At 33.9% G+C, this 15,617-nt stretch overlaps 1 protein-coding gene and 1 long non-coding RNA gene across 2 annotated transcripts; both read left to right on the top strand.

Moving 5' to 3' along the window:
- Positions 1-6,276: 6,276 nt before the first annotated feature.
- LOC128164942 (uncharacterized) lies at positions 6,277-7,941 on the top strand. Its single transcript, XR_008241008.1, has 3 exons — positions 6,277-6,862; positions 7,001-7,064; positions 7,782-7,941. It is a non-coding gene; the product is annotated as an uncharacterized LOC128164942 (long non-coding RNA).
- Positions 7,942-13,194: 5,253 nt separating this feature from the next.
- On the top strand, positions 13,195-15,378 carry LOC128164938 (doublesex- and mab-3-related transcription factor A2-like). The gene is made up of 2 exons (XM_052829050.1): positions 13,195-13,759; positions 14,348-15,378. Exons 1-2 carry the CDS (start codon positions 13,384-13,386, stop codon positions 15,049-15,051), a joined length of 1,080 nt encoding a protein of 359 aa, XP_052685010.1. The 5' UTR covers positions 13,195-13,383; the 3' UTR covers positions 15,052-15,378.
- The last annotated feature ends 239 nt before the right edge of the window (positions 15,379-15,617 follow it).

Genomic DNA, 15,617 nt, shown 5'->3' with positions numbered 1-15,617 from the left:
TTAAAACTTTGATCATAAAGTGCAACAGCAGTCTTTTGTCTTAAAGTGTCCTCAGAAGAAAGAAATATGATTAAAATACCGTATCTTAAGAAATATAACTGGGAAAAACCATCTGTTTATGAATTTATACAATTAAGTGTCCAAAATTATAAAGATTTGTGTAATCTGGGGAAATATCTCTATTTAGCTTTTGATAACCGCAACATTATTCCATAAATTGTTTTTTTGTTATGCATGTAATTCTGTGTCTCTATTTCGTATCCTATATTGTATCATGCCAAATGTCTATAAATATCATTTTACTTATGTAATATGTTGTTCATAATGCCACAAGATAATTATATATTGAGCAAATAAAGAATGACTCTTGTATAGTCATTGAATTTAAACCTGATACTGAACATGAAACTGTAGATATGTTAAAGAGTGTTTTATATTTGAAACATTTACAAAAACTCTTTATTAGCTTTACTTTTTAAAACAAAGTAATGGTAATGGTATTGCATTACTTTACTCATGTAATGGTAATGTAATGCATTACTTCAAGAAAATCAAGTAATGGTAATGGTACTTTAATGCCCAAATTCATGAAGTAATGGTAATGTAATGCATTACTTTACAATGTAATTCGCCCATACTACTTACATGTTATGATAACATGTATGTAGTATACAATGCAATTTCAAGTCTGTTTTGGTTAGAGTTTATTATGAACAAGATAACAAATTAAACTATTTCAACGTTACTCGTAACAGGAAGTAATTTGCCGTCATCATGTACATGATTGTGTGGAATATCATTGGCGTACATGTACACGTGTTAATGGGAGATAGTGCATTCTGTGTCTTCATTTTGTTTAAATCATTTCAGTACATTGTAAAAAAAGCAAATACGCCTGAATATGTTAAAGGAATATTCAGTTAATAAACAAAAACAAAAAAACGATCAACAATACTTAGTCTAGTACATTAACACAAACTCGGAACAAAACTTTTGCCAAGTTCAACAGTTGGGGTTATTTGGACTAGAATGGGTGAGAGCATATGTCAAAACCCTAACAAATCTAAAAAAAAAAATAAAAAAAATTAAAATTAATGTCATGTTTCCCTACTGACAAGCAGCTCTAATATCAAAACATGTCGTCATCACTATTGTCATCAGGACTGTACGCGGACACGGAAGCTATTTCCGGATTTTCGAATCCGGAATCTGCATCCTCACTTTTATTTCCATGCCTTGAATTCCGGAATACTGTAGGATATTCCGGAATATCGTCCACCTCCTGCCTCTGTATTACGTCACTATTCTGAGGCGTGGCCCTTTCCTTGTTGTTCGCCTTGTCCATTTTATGTTCCTCTTTAGGCAACTCTTGCTCTGATTGGCTAGTCTTTGCAATGTTCGTTGCTTCCTCTACATTATATATCACATTTTCGTTCGTTTCTGGCCCGTTATAAAGCTCTATAGACTCTTCAGAGCGGGATCGTCTTCCATCGTCATCCGTGACATTATATACCACATGGTTGTCCGTTTCTCCCTGCTCATTATAAAGCTCTATAGACTCTTCAGAGCGGGAGCGTCCTCCATATGAATCAGTGTCCTCACTTTTCAAGACAAATACATCTGGTTTGGTTTCGATTTGTGCCTTACCCTTGAACTGTTTTTTAGATGCCTCTGGCTCTATCAATGACCTATCCTCGTGAACTCGAGACTGTTCATGCTTTGGCGGAAGTGAAGACGCATTACTTCGCTGTCTGTTTTCAATAGTCACAACGGTCGGACTTGCTTGTGCCGATGATAAACATCCCATGTCAATTTTACCAATCTCGTCCAAACCAAAATGGCGTCGGCGAGGAATTCCAGGTACCGATAATGTATATATATATTTTAAAAGCCTGTTCAATACGTCACAAGAATACCTTATTTTGAAAGCATTGGTCTTTGCTCTTTAAATGTACTTATCCCAGGTACGAATTGGATCAATGGTAACGGACAAATATGTACAGTCAGGGAAATGAATATCGATCGATGGACGATTTAAAATTTAATCTTCGACATGCTGAATACCTGTATTCATTGTGAACTGAAAGACTTCGGGCACGTTTTGAAAAAAATAGCAAATGCTATCAATTGATATTAAAACTCTTCATGCGTGTAGACAATGTTTTTAGCCAATCACGTATTTTGATTTAAAAGTTAAATATGTTGCATTTGTACTAATATTGACTGGAAACCAATGTCACCGTTGCAGACCAATATATGATGATGGAATTGGCCTTACAATGTATTAGATTATCTCAATATCGAATTAAAAGTAGATGAAGATATGCACGTAAAGGTTGCATACATGTAAGAGCAGCTACGGGTAGGAGAAGCTATCCGGACTCCGTACCGTGGTCTTAGACGATGAACTACTGTTTACATGACATATTCTAAAGAACATGTAATCCGTCAGTATAAAGATACTGAGACCCAAAATACTTGAGTGACAATTACACATCTGTTATCCGGCCACGGTGACAAAAAGCTACATGTAATTGGTAATTTTATGGAAATTAGATGAAAACTCATTTTAATTCAAAGTTTACATTATACCTTCCTCTTTGTTTACATTAAGTTGCAAAGGTATGATCAATCTTCATCTACTTTTGACGCGATATTGGGATAATCTAAATTAAATACATTGTAAGGCTATATTCTATCATCGTCTTATCCAGTATCCAATACTACAGGTATATAATAAACTATCATGTGACCGAGATTGATAATTGAACATATTTATCTCGAATCTGGGTAAAGGTACATGTAGGTAATAATTTGAGCTTTAAAAGCAGGATTATTTTGGTGTGGGTCTTTGGAGGCGGGCTCAACACCCCCCCCCCCCCCCCCACACACACACACCCGTTGATCTGTTGCTGTTCCTTCTATATCGACTATCGAGTGAGCTCCCTATCAGCTGTATAAAGCTCTTCCGAAGGGTAAAGGTTAAACGAAATCAAACAACGCATTTGCTTGCGTTTTTTAAATAATAAATCTGTCCAGATGCAGTCTTATAGCTTATATACATGTAGCAGTGATTATTTAATGAAGTACTTCTATATGGTAAGTCATATTTCCTTGTCGGACATAAGATTTAAAGGTGAGTGGTTATTGGTCGGTCGGTTGCATTCAGATCGTACATCGCACTGCAATTTACCCAGTAAGTAACATATATATCTGATACACATGTATATCATTTATCAGTTTGAAAATCAAATTTTACATTATACAAAACAGATTTTAAAACTATATCATTATGTTGTTCTTTGAAATAAAATTTCATATTGCTACTATACATGTAGAATTGTGTTTTTAAATAAATTTAATTATGATAAATTATTGAAAAACAAAGTCAAAATGTTTTTGAATTAAATGTAAAAGAATTTAAAATGTAATTTTTTTTTTAATTATAAGCAAATCACCTTACCTTGAGTTTATATGAAGTTGTCGCTCTTTAAACGTTTCTTTAAAAAACGCAGATCTTGTACAACCAACCAATGATCTATTTTAACGCTGGCTATTATTTGAACAAACTCTAAGATAATGAGTAGGTGTAAGGGCCCGGAGTTGGGATGAAGGCGCTGGGTTGGGCTTCTGACACAAGTAAGAGTTGAGATAGGGACACTCAGTGGAGGACAGGCTACTAACACTAAATTGGGCTAAAAATAATGAGTAAGGTTGAGTATTCTTAAAGGCAAAAATAAAACTTACGTTGATAGACCAATTCAAGCTAAATTGGCAATCTATTCTTCAATCATCCCAAAAAGTTCTAAATTATAGAATTTATTAGGAAGAATAAAATTTGCACATTATTTTGATACATTATAAAAAAAAAAAAGATGCAATTACTTTTTGTAGATTTCGAACATGTAATCACCATCCAACCATTGAAAGTGGACGCTGGGCATGACATGAAAGACATGAAAGATTCTGTGCTCTTAAGCGTACAAATTGAATAACGCGCTAGCGCATTATGAAAATTTATTTGCATAGTACATCGTTGCAGTTATGAGTCCACATCTTTCAATATATAAGGATTCAATGCTTAAGGCAAAATGTCTGCCTTATTCTACGAATAATGCGCAATTAACGGATGAGCCATTGGAACAGCCGAATTATGCTGAAAAAAATAGTGCACAACGCTATAAATTCTAATTGCACAATTTTATTTTTCATTCTGTTATTCGATGAATATAATCTTTGGTATAATAATAAATTAACAAGAGATATGTGTGAAACACTTATCCCCCTTCCTTAGAAACATCTAAAAGAAAATGAACGTAAACTGCAAATTTTTCTAAGTCCAAGGGCCACAACTCTGTCGAAAATTGCTCTATGATACCCAAAATCAAACTTGACCTAGTTATTATTTCGAAAAATCTGTATACCAAATTTCATTTAAATATGTGCACCCTCTGCGAAGAAAATAAGCGGAAACTGCCAATATCTGGAATTTTTCGACGTCCAAGGGCCATAACTCTGTCGAAAATTGCTCGATCGTACCCAATATCAAACTTGATCTAGATATTATCATGATAAACCTGTATATCAAATTTCATTTCAATATGTTTATCCTCTGCGAAGAAAATCAGCGGAAACTGCAAATAACTTGAATTTTTCTACGTCCAAGCGCCATTACTCTGTCGAAAATTGCTCGATCGTACCCAATATCGAACCTGATCTAGATATTATTATGATAAATCTGTATACCAAATTTTATTTCAATATGTTCATCCTCTGCGAGGAAAATGAACGGAAACTGTTGGCGGACCGACCGACAGACAGCAGCAAAGCAATATTCCATTACATACTTAGCTGTATCTCGTTGCAACAAGAACGCATTCAATGTTTATCAAATAAAAATATCAAAATTTTAAAAAATTCTATTAGTTTTAAATCTATAATGTCTAGTACAAAACACTGTTCTTTCAGGAAATTATGTGTTTTTATTAGAAAAATAAATAAAACATGATCCTAAGGTTAGAACTTTTATACTTCACATTTGTATTAACGAGTCGGAGTTGATCTTCTACACACACACACACACACTCTCTCTCTCTCTCTCTCTCTCTCTCTCTCTCTCTCTCTCTCTCTCTCTCTCTCACGCATGCGATGTCGATTAGTAAGAAATATCAAATATTATATATAATCTCTGAGTACCATTGTACAATGGTGTTGAGATTGAAATAAATAATGAATGCATAATGAATATTGGAGCAGCACCGTGTTGGGCTAAGCTGGAATGAAGACAGTGAGTGGGACTTCAAACGGGCATGGATTGGGGTGACACCTTAAATATAGCTAATACACTGCTTGCGGATAAGGAAACAAGTGGGGCGGGGGGAGGGGGGGGGGGTTGGTTGTGTAACACTGAGGGTAACCCACATACGATAACACTGTGATACCAGAAACTTGGGGACATTTTGTGTAGCTATACAATGACATTTACAAACCCGACCTCCATTTACATTATTGCCAATGCTAAAAATAATCCTCATAATTTAAATGTGCAATGAAATTATTTTTTTTCTTAAATCACTTAAAAATAACTTATTAAGGCTTTAATAAGTACTAACCCAATTGATATTGTTTATGTTAACGTTTACCCATCAGATACATACATATTTTACATACTATGTACCTTTCGTTGATTTCATGGTTACATATATAACACCAAAAGACAGAAATTTCCAGGTTGGGGGAAGGGCTCAACAAGACATCTAAGATTCCGTCTTGTCGCGATCACTCTGTGCGCTGTGATTTCCATTTCGTTGAAATAGAAAATGTCATTTACAAGCGAAATGCATACAGTGTGCCCTAAATGAAAACGTTGACAATATAATGCAAATACCTGAGACGAATGTGTATTTCATAATATGAAAGTCAATCAAAGTCTAATAATTTTCTGTATTCAAAGTCAATATGGCTGTTTGCTTAGTAAGATTGAGTAATGTTATATTAACTTATAGATGCTTTGTCGACTGTACGATAAAGAAAAATGTCGTTTACTCATTCAGATCAACTTGAGAACCGAAAGCTGAGACTGCATCTTTTTTTTACTCGCGACACAATTAAAGTTATAAATAAATATATATGTCATTTCTTGCGCTTATTAGACATGAGTTTGACTGTACCAATCAACAATTATACATGTAATATGCCCTGGATGTTCATAAATACGTAGTATTTTAAAGCAACTTTGGAAAAATCTTTATAGCTCTAAGAATGATAGTCAAACTCTATAGTGCGTATAATTATGTGAAGTTAGTTTCCTGAAAAATGAACTGCATTATTTGTGTTTAAAACATTAATATACATGTACATCTCCCAAAAATACATTTAGTATATAGTACTACAAACATGTACAACTGAGGAGAGTGTTAACACAGAGGGGGATCGCTATGCCAGGTAGGATTAAGTAACAGGTTTTCAATTTTTTTTCTCAAACTTTCCATATTGAATTCAAGTCTATCAAATTTAAGCAGCAATTAAAAGTTAAACAGAGATAATGAATCGATCACATTTATAAAGAACCCATACACGATGCCATCTCTTGAAAGTACATTAATTACGTTCAACAAGTTTTAATAAAATGTTCGAGTCCTCTCGAATTTTCAATGTTCATAAGCAGAGGGGTCGCTTTGGAAAGCGTAGAAGACTCACGGTTTGGTAGGACAGCACTTGAAGAACAAATCGCTCTCACTCTCCGTTATAACAGATACTTGGCACAGACCTGAAGTACGTGAAAGGCTCTATTTCAACACTAGAATGCTACAACACGTTTAAGCCAAGGGTTGTGTAAAAGTATCATTCAGCATTGATTGTGGTGAGATACTTTTTCTCTGCATTTACCCCACAACAAAAGGGGTGTTTCAAGTTAAATATCGATTTTACTCATGTTGCGATTCTTTCGTTCTTGCTCTCTATGGCAAGATTTCTAATTTAATAAAATATATTTAAACAGTGGTTCTGAAGATGATCAACTACAAAAGCAACAGGCTAGAAATGCAAATAACCAAAGCTCACAGGTGCGTTAATATATTTTTAATTTGACTTTTCTTTGTTAATGGATCACAACTTTAAATTGGAAAAAATTACATTTCCCACGAAGATGACGACAATTGTGCACTATTTTTGTTCTATTAAAATATATACCATTCATTGTTCAATTGAAATATACATCATTTATTGTTCCTTTCCAATATATACATTTTTACTTTCAACAAGGTGCAAGAGACTTTTATTAGATGTTGCCATTAATATATTTCTAATACAATGTTTTGTTGAATTCATTGCGGTCTTTTTTCTAGAGAGGAAAAAAATTAATATTATGACATAAATTTTCAAAATTGTTTTCCAAAGCTGACACCTCGGCAATCATCCTTTTTTGATATTGTCACAACTTGAAACACCCAGACAAACACCGAATATAATAAAAGATATAAAGTTTAAGATGAAAAAAAAAATTATTCTTGCGAAGATGTTCGAGTGAAAAGCGTGACAGATCGTAAATGAAAAATGCCCCGTAATGTATTGTATCAGAGACAGAACAAAATCTATTCCAGTCAAATTCGCAAAGTAGAAAATGTAATGTTCAAATAGTGAAGTTTTCTACCAAAGAAATCGTTTTCAATATGTTGCAGACCGTCATTGCTATGGAGAAACAAACGATTTGAGAACAATTAAGAGAGAGATTTGTCTGTAATTACTGTTTACAAATGCTCCTTATTTTGTCGGTTTGTCAGATTCACATGGGGGACTTCTGCATGAATTAGCCCTGTGCCGAACCTTATTGAAATCTGTCAAAAAGACCGGAGAAAGAAATAAATGTAGAGATCGTCCCTTACCAAAGAATACGGAAATAAGACCTCCATCTGCAAGGAGAGTTCCATGTCCGAATTTTTGATTTTGGTAAGGACTGCATGAAAAGCCTATTTATATTATATTGTTGAATGGGCATTGACGTTCTTTATCAGAAGCAGTGGTCGTTTATTACAATACAGAGTGACCACTCTAGTGGTTGTCCAACATTTTGTGCATGATAAAGGGCTTTACAATCAGGGTCCAATAAAAAGATTTCCATGGCCGTAAAAAAACCCATCGCATATCATTTCGATCATTAAAATACTACCCAACATTTCAAACGTTATTTTCCAACATTTTGAGTATAATGCACTGTACTACATGCATCACGTTTTCCATTATACCCAATCAGTTTTTAGAAAACTTAAGGTACTTCACTACACCGAGACTTATACTTTTAAAGACACTACGTCACAAGATGGCGATTTAAATGTTTTGTTAACTGTTTGTATCAATCGATTCAGATGTATTTCGTAATAGCTCTGTGGTTAAAGTATCAGGCTTGTGAACCGCAGGTCATGAGTTCGAATCCGCCTGGGGGTTTTGTTCATGTTTACTAAATGAAATTTTTGAAAATATCATTTTTTATCTAAAATTGCACATTTTTGCCTATTTGACACATATACTTACTATCCATCTTGCTATCTATCATAATCAAGAGTTTTTCTGCTGATTTGAGAAACTTTTTCAAGGTGTAGTGAGGCACCTTAATGAATCTGTGATCCATGTCAGGATATTTTGTCACATGTATTTTGGGACACAATAAACATGCTGTTTATTTTACCAATGGAAAGAACAAACTTCGTTCGATATTTATCGTGGTTGGCTAAGTTACTATAAATAATCTTTTTGTTACCTTTTGAATCTTATAAAAAATCGATAGTGACTGTTGCATTTCAAATGTGCTGACCATTTGACTTGAATACTATACATGTAGTTTGTACTCACTCTCAGCTTACATAAAATTTAATGGTCTTTTGTACAATATTACAAATACAGGTACAAAGTAGATGCTTTCTAATTTAATTTAAATTCTATTAACTTATTTTTTAATAAAACTTTCGTAAACTTAATAGATGGATGGATGAATGAATGAACGGACGGTGCGGGCGAATGTAGCTACAAAACAGGAGATATAAGATTTGTTGGTGTTCAAATATTTAATGATTACCGTTCCTGGACGTGGAATAACAGTTCTTCTTGGTACCGAAGCAATGTACACTTGATTAGCATTTTTGGACTATAACAGTTAGACCTTGATGGATGAGTGTTCAAAAATCTTGAAACATTATCCTCTAAAACACTTCTGCGGATATACCTTCTTATAAACGTATTAAATATGCAACGAAAAGAAATAAGTCTGAAGTATTTTTAAAATACCGAACGACCATTTATCAAATTGTTGTTAGATGAAATAATTCATCATCAAAACTTAGCCTGACAAGAGGGTTTAACAATATCGTTTTTGCAAACACTATAAGGTTTTTTAATTTGCTATGCTCTCAAAAGTCAAACATTCAAAACTTCAATGTCTAGAAGACACAGTAGACAAACAGAATTGTGTATAATGTGTACACAGACAAGATTGAAAGAAGAAGTTCGAATTAATGACCTTTAAAGCCAAAACGGTAACTATAGATTTTTAGATTTTATTTTTTTTAACTTCACAATTCTTATCCATTTTCAAAGTATCGTGAGTATGGCATCAGTAGGTCTTTGGTTTTGAAACGCAGACAATGATACGGTAACATAATTAATCACGTAAGGCGACGTTTGAACCTCAATTAGGTATTTTATCATATAAAATATAGTTACCATATTTATACTAGTTATCATTCTGAGCCTGAATCCACTCTGGATAACCACAGCTAATTTCCTACAAATTATAGTATCATATATATTCATTTCACCGAAGTTAAAAAATACCTCTTTATTTAAAATAAATCGGGGCCACTTTTCTATCTTCAAGACGGTTGCGCTAAAAATTGTAACAGTTTCATATATTTGACACATATCTTTTGTCATATTCACCCACTAGGTAGGTATCACTTCTCGTATACTCAGAATTCATGATAAATGGGTATGGTTTGAAGATTAAATTCCCCTCCTCCGGTTACCTGCTTTCCTTTTGTGGATAATGGTGGGAGAAAAGCAGAATAGAAACACTTGCAGATGTTATCAAATCTAAACAAAAATGAAAATGATTTTCCTGTCGTTTGCGTTTTTATACTTGTTTAATTCGTTTATATCTGAAAAAGGAGATGATCCCCTTTGCCTTGAGAATTTTTTATTGAAGAAACCAAATACCTTCGCAAACTGAAGACAGGAAACGCATATTTCATTGCAAAAAATACGACCATTTAAAGCGAAAATTTATTACTTTTGGGTGTACAACCATAGCAAAATAACCATGTTAATACGTAATTTCTGAAAAAGGACCCCTTGTAAGATGACTTTGTCCACAAGCAATTTATGGCGTATTTTGTATTTCTAATTGATTTTTATATATTCAGGTGTTGCCTTTATGACGTCATTTCATTCACTCGGAAAATCTGTTCGAGGACCTTCATCCCAAAAGAGAATATAGAAACTATCTAGGTTATCAATAGGTTTTGCTTGGCTGTATAGTTAAGAAATGTTGCAAACGACAGAGAATCAAAAAGGTTGTGGTTTATCAGGGTGTCGGATCGGGTGAAACACAGCGGCTACAGACTGCGGCCGATAGTTACTCATAATGAAATGTGTCCTTCCTGCGTCACAGCCTGGAACCTCATTATCATGGCATAATTGATTGACGGTTGCTTTTTTAATGTAGCATCTATAAGTTTTTTTATCACTACCTGATTTAATGCAAACTATTTTGTAATTGTTCACCATCACTGCAAGGCGCTCTCTTTCCAAGGCTGCACCCTGCAACATCTTTTTGCTGGTAGTCATTCATTCGTATCACTCAGCTCCAATCTAAGATTAACCCACGATAACGTCCAAAACGTGTTCTATTAAACAGAGACAGCTAATAGATATATTCGTTCAACACTATTCACATATCTTATATATGGATAGCACACCAATTCTGAAAACTATCTTGAGTTTTATCAATAACTCGCGTAATTTTAAATTGCTAATGTTTGAGTCTCAATACCTATTTTGGGTCGTTTTATAAGGATTTTTGCATATCTTATATACAAGGAGTTATACAGGCAGACGGCCAGCTATCGGATACTTTGTAATTTGTCCCCTGCCTGGAGCAAAAATAATATAGAGGAGACATGCTTCCTCTTCGCTTTTTATTTCTGCCATATTAATCAGCAAAATTGGACTGGTTTCGGGGTTAATATTTTTCGTTTTGTTCTGGGGCTTTTTTACGATTTGATTTTTCTTGTGTTCCGTCTGTAACACTGCCAGCAGTACACAGATCACTAGGTGGTCATACCAGGTCTTTATCTTTGACAATCGAGAGACATATTCCTTCTGACAGCTACCCCATCAAGTGGGATGACTTCTAGAAATAATCACAGAGTGTCTTAAGAGAAATGTAAGCTTTCCGGACTGCCACAAAAAACAGAACTAATAATGCGATGCGGTCTATCACAACTAAACAGATGTAGCTTTTGGTGGAGCCATTATTATCGATTCCAATGGTTTGAACACTTTGATGTAGATATTAATTGGCTATTCAAATATTGATCATTTATCTGTATCACTGTAATGTTTGCGTATTAATTAGGTAATATTCTAAAAATCAGATCTTAGAAGTGCATCACGCCTTGTTCACAGTTTACTGTTTAATTTTTAAATCTTCTCATACAAACATTTTCCCTTTTTTCTATAAATATAATTATTGGAATTTTACTAACGTATGAATTTAGGAATAAATAGAAAGTTTTAGAGGTGAACTCATTTTTTTCTACAAAAATCAAAATACGAATATTTGTCGCCTTATGATATTTTGTAGTCGCTTGTTCATGATACTGTGTATATTTTCGATTTTATATTACGCATTTTTTAAGGATTGAGATATAAGTCGGAATCATTTAATGAATAGAACTGACATGCTTATTGTGGACGTCAAAGGGTAAGCTTAACCATTAATTATTAGATTGGTCTTCCGAATAAGTGGAATTAATTGTCTCTCACATGTTAAAATGATTACCAATAAAACAATACACTTTTATTTTTCGTTCAATATTACTATTGGTATTCTGTGCGTGTAAAAGGCACACATAGACAAACAACAGCCAAACGAAATTTTAAGGACAGATAGTAGTCATTGTCGTTGATGCTACACCAGGAAGAAGAGTCGTGCGTTGATATAAGCATCGAGACTCAAATGTTATTAATAGTTTAAAGGGGCTTTTTAAAGAGGAAATAATCCAAGAGCAATATCCAGTCTTAAAGGAAATTAATTATTTTAGTTCTCCGTACGCATTATTTGTAAATAATTTCTTAACATATATAAAATTGAGTTATTTTATCTCAGAATAAAATTTGTTAGCTTTTTGTCTTTTTTTAAAGTTACTTTTTGTAAGATTGTACGTTTCTAACACAGACTTATACATTAAAAATTATGTATGTATTTTTTACTTGCATTGTACATACATAATATTTTTTTTTTAAATTTCACGGATACTTTTAGCAAAAAGGGTATATTTTTTTTAAAAAGATGTTTTTCTGCGTAGAATTCCATTTTTTTAAAAACAAAATCAGAGGTGTTTTCTAATTCAATAACATTTCGAGGTTTGCTAAAAGTAATGAACTTCTATAGAACAATTTCAAAGAAAAGGAATTATCTAGAATAATTTTGCTCTCAAATTAAAAAATCATAACGGCATTTTACTTATGTTTTATGAAAAATTCGTTGTCTCTCGTTGTCTTCTAATCAATTTATTAAATCAACGGAATGAACATTCCTATACTTATCTGTGCTACAATAAAAAATTATTTGCGGTTTTAACTTGAACAGAAACAATTTTAGATCAAAATTGAATTATATATCTTGTTTTCTTACTTAAATATCTGTATTAACCAATGGTGGCAGAATATGTCGCCTAAGTGAAGTTTAAATTTTTTGAATCGGATTTCAGCGTCGTGTGTGAAATTTCATTTACAACAAAATAAACGTCTTTCGCACACCCTTCAATCATTTAATGAAGTAAATACAGGAGTCGGACTTCTGACAACATTTAAACCAATCACAAGGCGACAAACAGTTAATAGTGATTTTTCACTAGATAAAAAAAATCTAATCGCTCCTAATGGGCGGGTACTTTCCGGTACATAATCAGAACTTTTCAAATAGAACCGGGAGCAGACGACAACCCTCAGAAGACTCGTGTCAGCGAGGGATCAATATCACTTACAGTCCTTAAAGGAAAAAACACAAGAAGGGGGTTTTACAACAACCAACGAAATCGGCAAACACACAGGGTTTTTTTTAACGTAAGGAAGTCTCTCAAAGAAAAAAACCCAGAAGAAACTTGCAAAATGAGTTCGGACGAAGAAAAAGGTGATTCCCATGGCTCCGTTTTCATGCGAGCATCCGATAGATACCCACGCACCCCAAAATGTGCAAGATGCAGAAACCATGGAGTGGTGTCCGCCTTGAAAGGTCACAAACGGTACTGTAGATGGAGGGACTGTGTATGCGCAAAATGCACCCTGATAGCAGAAAGGCAACGCGTGATGGCGGCTCAGGTGGCGCTCAGAAGACAGCAAGCCCAGGAGGAGAACGAAGCCAGGGAATTGGGGATGCTCTATGGACCTAATGGTCTCCTCCAGCTGAATCCTGAAACTATCACCATGTTTCCTGATGCCAAGAAAGTGGTTGATACAAGCGGGAGTGACAGAGAGGATGGACCAGGTAGGATTTGTTTAACTTTTTTTCTATTCAGGCTACACAAACATTCTTTTAATCATTATAAATTTAAAATGATTTTCTTTTTAATAATACCTGTTGATAATTTTGAGATTTTTTTCTTTTTTCTTTCTTTTTGTTAAACAAACTTAATAATATGATGTTATAATTAAGAGAATAAACCCCCCGATTTTGTTTTGATTACAAAATAAGACTTTATGAAAAAATATAAGCTAATTTTTAATTTCACAATTAAAATCAATTGTTTTTAAAATAACATATAATTTCTTTATTTGAAACATACAATTTTAATTTAACTATTAAGACATTAATAATACTGAAAATTTAGGAGTTTAAATCAAGGATGGTCTAATAATTATTTATTATTTCTTAATAAAAGGTTCAAATCAGTCTTGTTTTCTTAACAGTATATTTTATAAATACGAAATTTAAGAAGTAGCAAATCACTGCATTGTGCATAATATTTATCTCTTTTGAAAATCTGTAAATGACAAGAAACTCTATTAAAAAAATGGCAATAAAATTTCATATATTTTCGTCATTTATTCATGATTCACTATGCTTCACTTTCAGCTACAAAACGACAAAAGCTAGACTCTTCCAGAACCGATTCTCCGGTTTCGCGGTGTTCATCAGAAGATATGAACGAGAGGACGCATTCACCAGCCGATTCAACATCGCCTCCGACATCTCCAAAACTTGCAGATCCGCCCTCACCAAGCGATGACAAACCGGAACCATTCCCAAAGTCCCCCTTTGAGGAAGGTCTTCTGGCAGGTAACTCTAAAAAGAATCCCATAGAAATGCTTCAAAGGATTTTCCCACACATGAAAAGAAGTGTTCTTCAGCTCATTCTGCAAGGCTGCAATGGTGATGTTGTGCAGACGATAGAACAAGTCTTAAGTAACCACGGCACAGACCAATCATCGGCGACATCTACCTCATCTAGTTCATTCATGCCACATCCTGGCCTAGTGTCTACCATGACAAATTCATCCCTTAGATCAGCATTTTCTCCAATCTCCACACTTGCTAACGCACATACATTAAATTCGATGAGGTATGCATGGGGAAGTATGGGTGGAAGAGGACTGCTTGCCATGCCCTACCCTCCTGTTTTACCGGGGCTAACCCTGGGCGCTGCTTACTCAAATTACAGTGGTTTGAATTCATCTTCAAATGGCGCCAAACCTTTTCATTATGCCATGTGTCCTTGCTGCACCACGAAACCATTTCCCTCATCCAACTCGGAGAAGTCAAGCTGCATCGCTGAATAATGAGATGACATAAACTATCTTCATGCTGTGGTGATCGCATTTAATTATTTGAATAACATTACACTTTGATGTAGGAAACACCGAGATTGTTTCATATTGTATCTGTGCTTTTGGTCGTGGCATTTGTTGCAAGTCGCTCTATGTAGAGACGTCTGGACTGAACAAAAGTCGTAAACGTCAGTGCTTAGAACTACACATTTATATTAGCATAGATTAAATTGTAAATAGTATTACGATATTGTTAAATTATTTTCATCACCTTGTGTATATTGTCATGGTTATTTCACTGACATTATATGTCAATAAATGAAAAGAACAAAAAAAGAAGATTGTAGTTTCTTTTATTATTATTTTTATTCAAATGTACGTCGTTCTTTTTTTAAAGATATATCACTTACGTCAAACTTCCAATTCTCAAAGCAGAAGAGAAAAATGACATTGCACATAAATGACTAGATACAAGTTTACAGTTGCAAAATCTATGAATGGCATTCTTTTTTCGTCGCTCATCTTTAACTACATTTTAATCTGGTAATGATATATGACAGTTTATAAAGAAACATTAT

The sequence above is a fragment of the Crassostrea angulata genome, chromosome 10 (assembly GCF_025612915.1).
Source record: "Crassostrea angulata isolate pt1a10 chromosome 10, ASM2561291v2, whole genome shotgun sequence".
In the NCBI taxonomy this organism is placed as follows: domain Eukaryota; kingdom Metazoa; phylum Mollusca; class Bivalvia; order Ostreida; family Ostreidae; genus Magallana; species Magallana angulata.
The sequence above is the reverse complement of the archived record's forward strand: the minus strand, read 5'-3'. Positions and strand labels throughout refer to the sequence as shown.

Excerpts from the sequence above, each read along its gene's own strand:
- LOC128164938 (XM_052829050.1), top strand. The coding sequence starts at position 13,384 with ATGAGTTCGGACGAAGAAAAAGGTGATTCCCATGGCTCCGTTTTCATG. Across the intron at positions 13,760-14,347 it reads TGACAGAGAGGATGGACCAG|CTACAAAACGACAAAAGCTA; the intron begins GTAGGATTTGTT and ends CTTCACTTTCAG.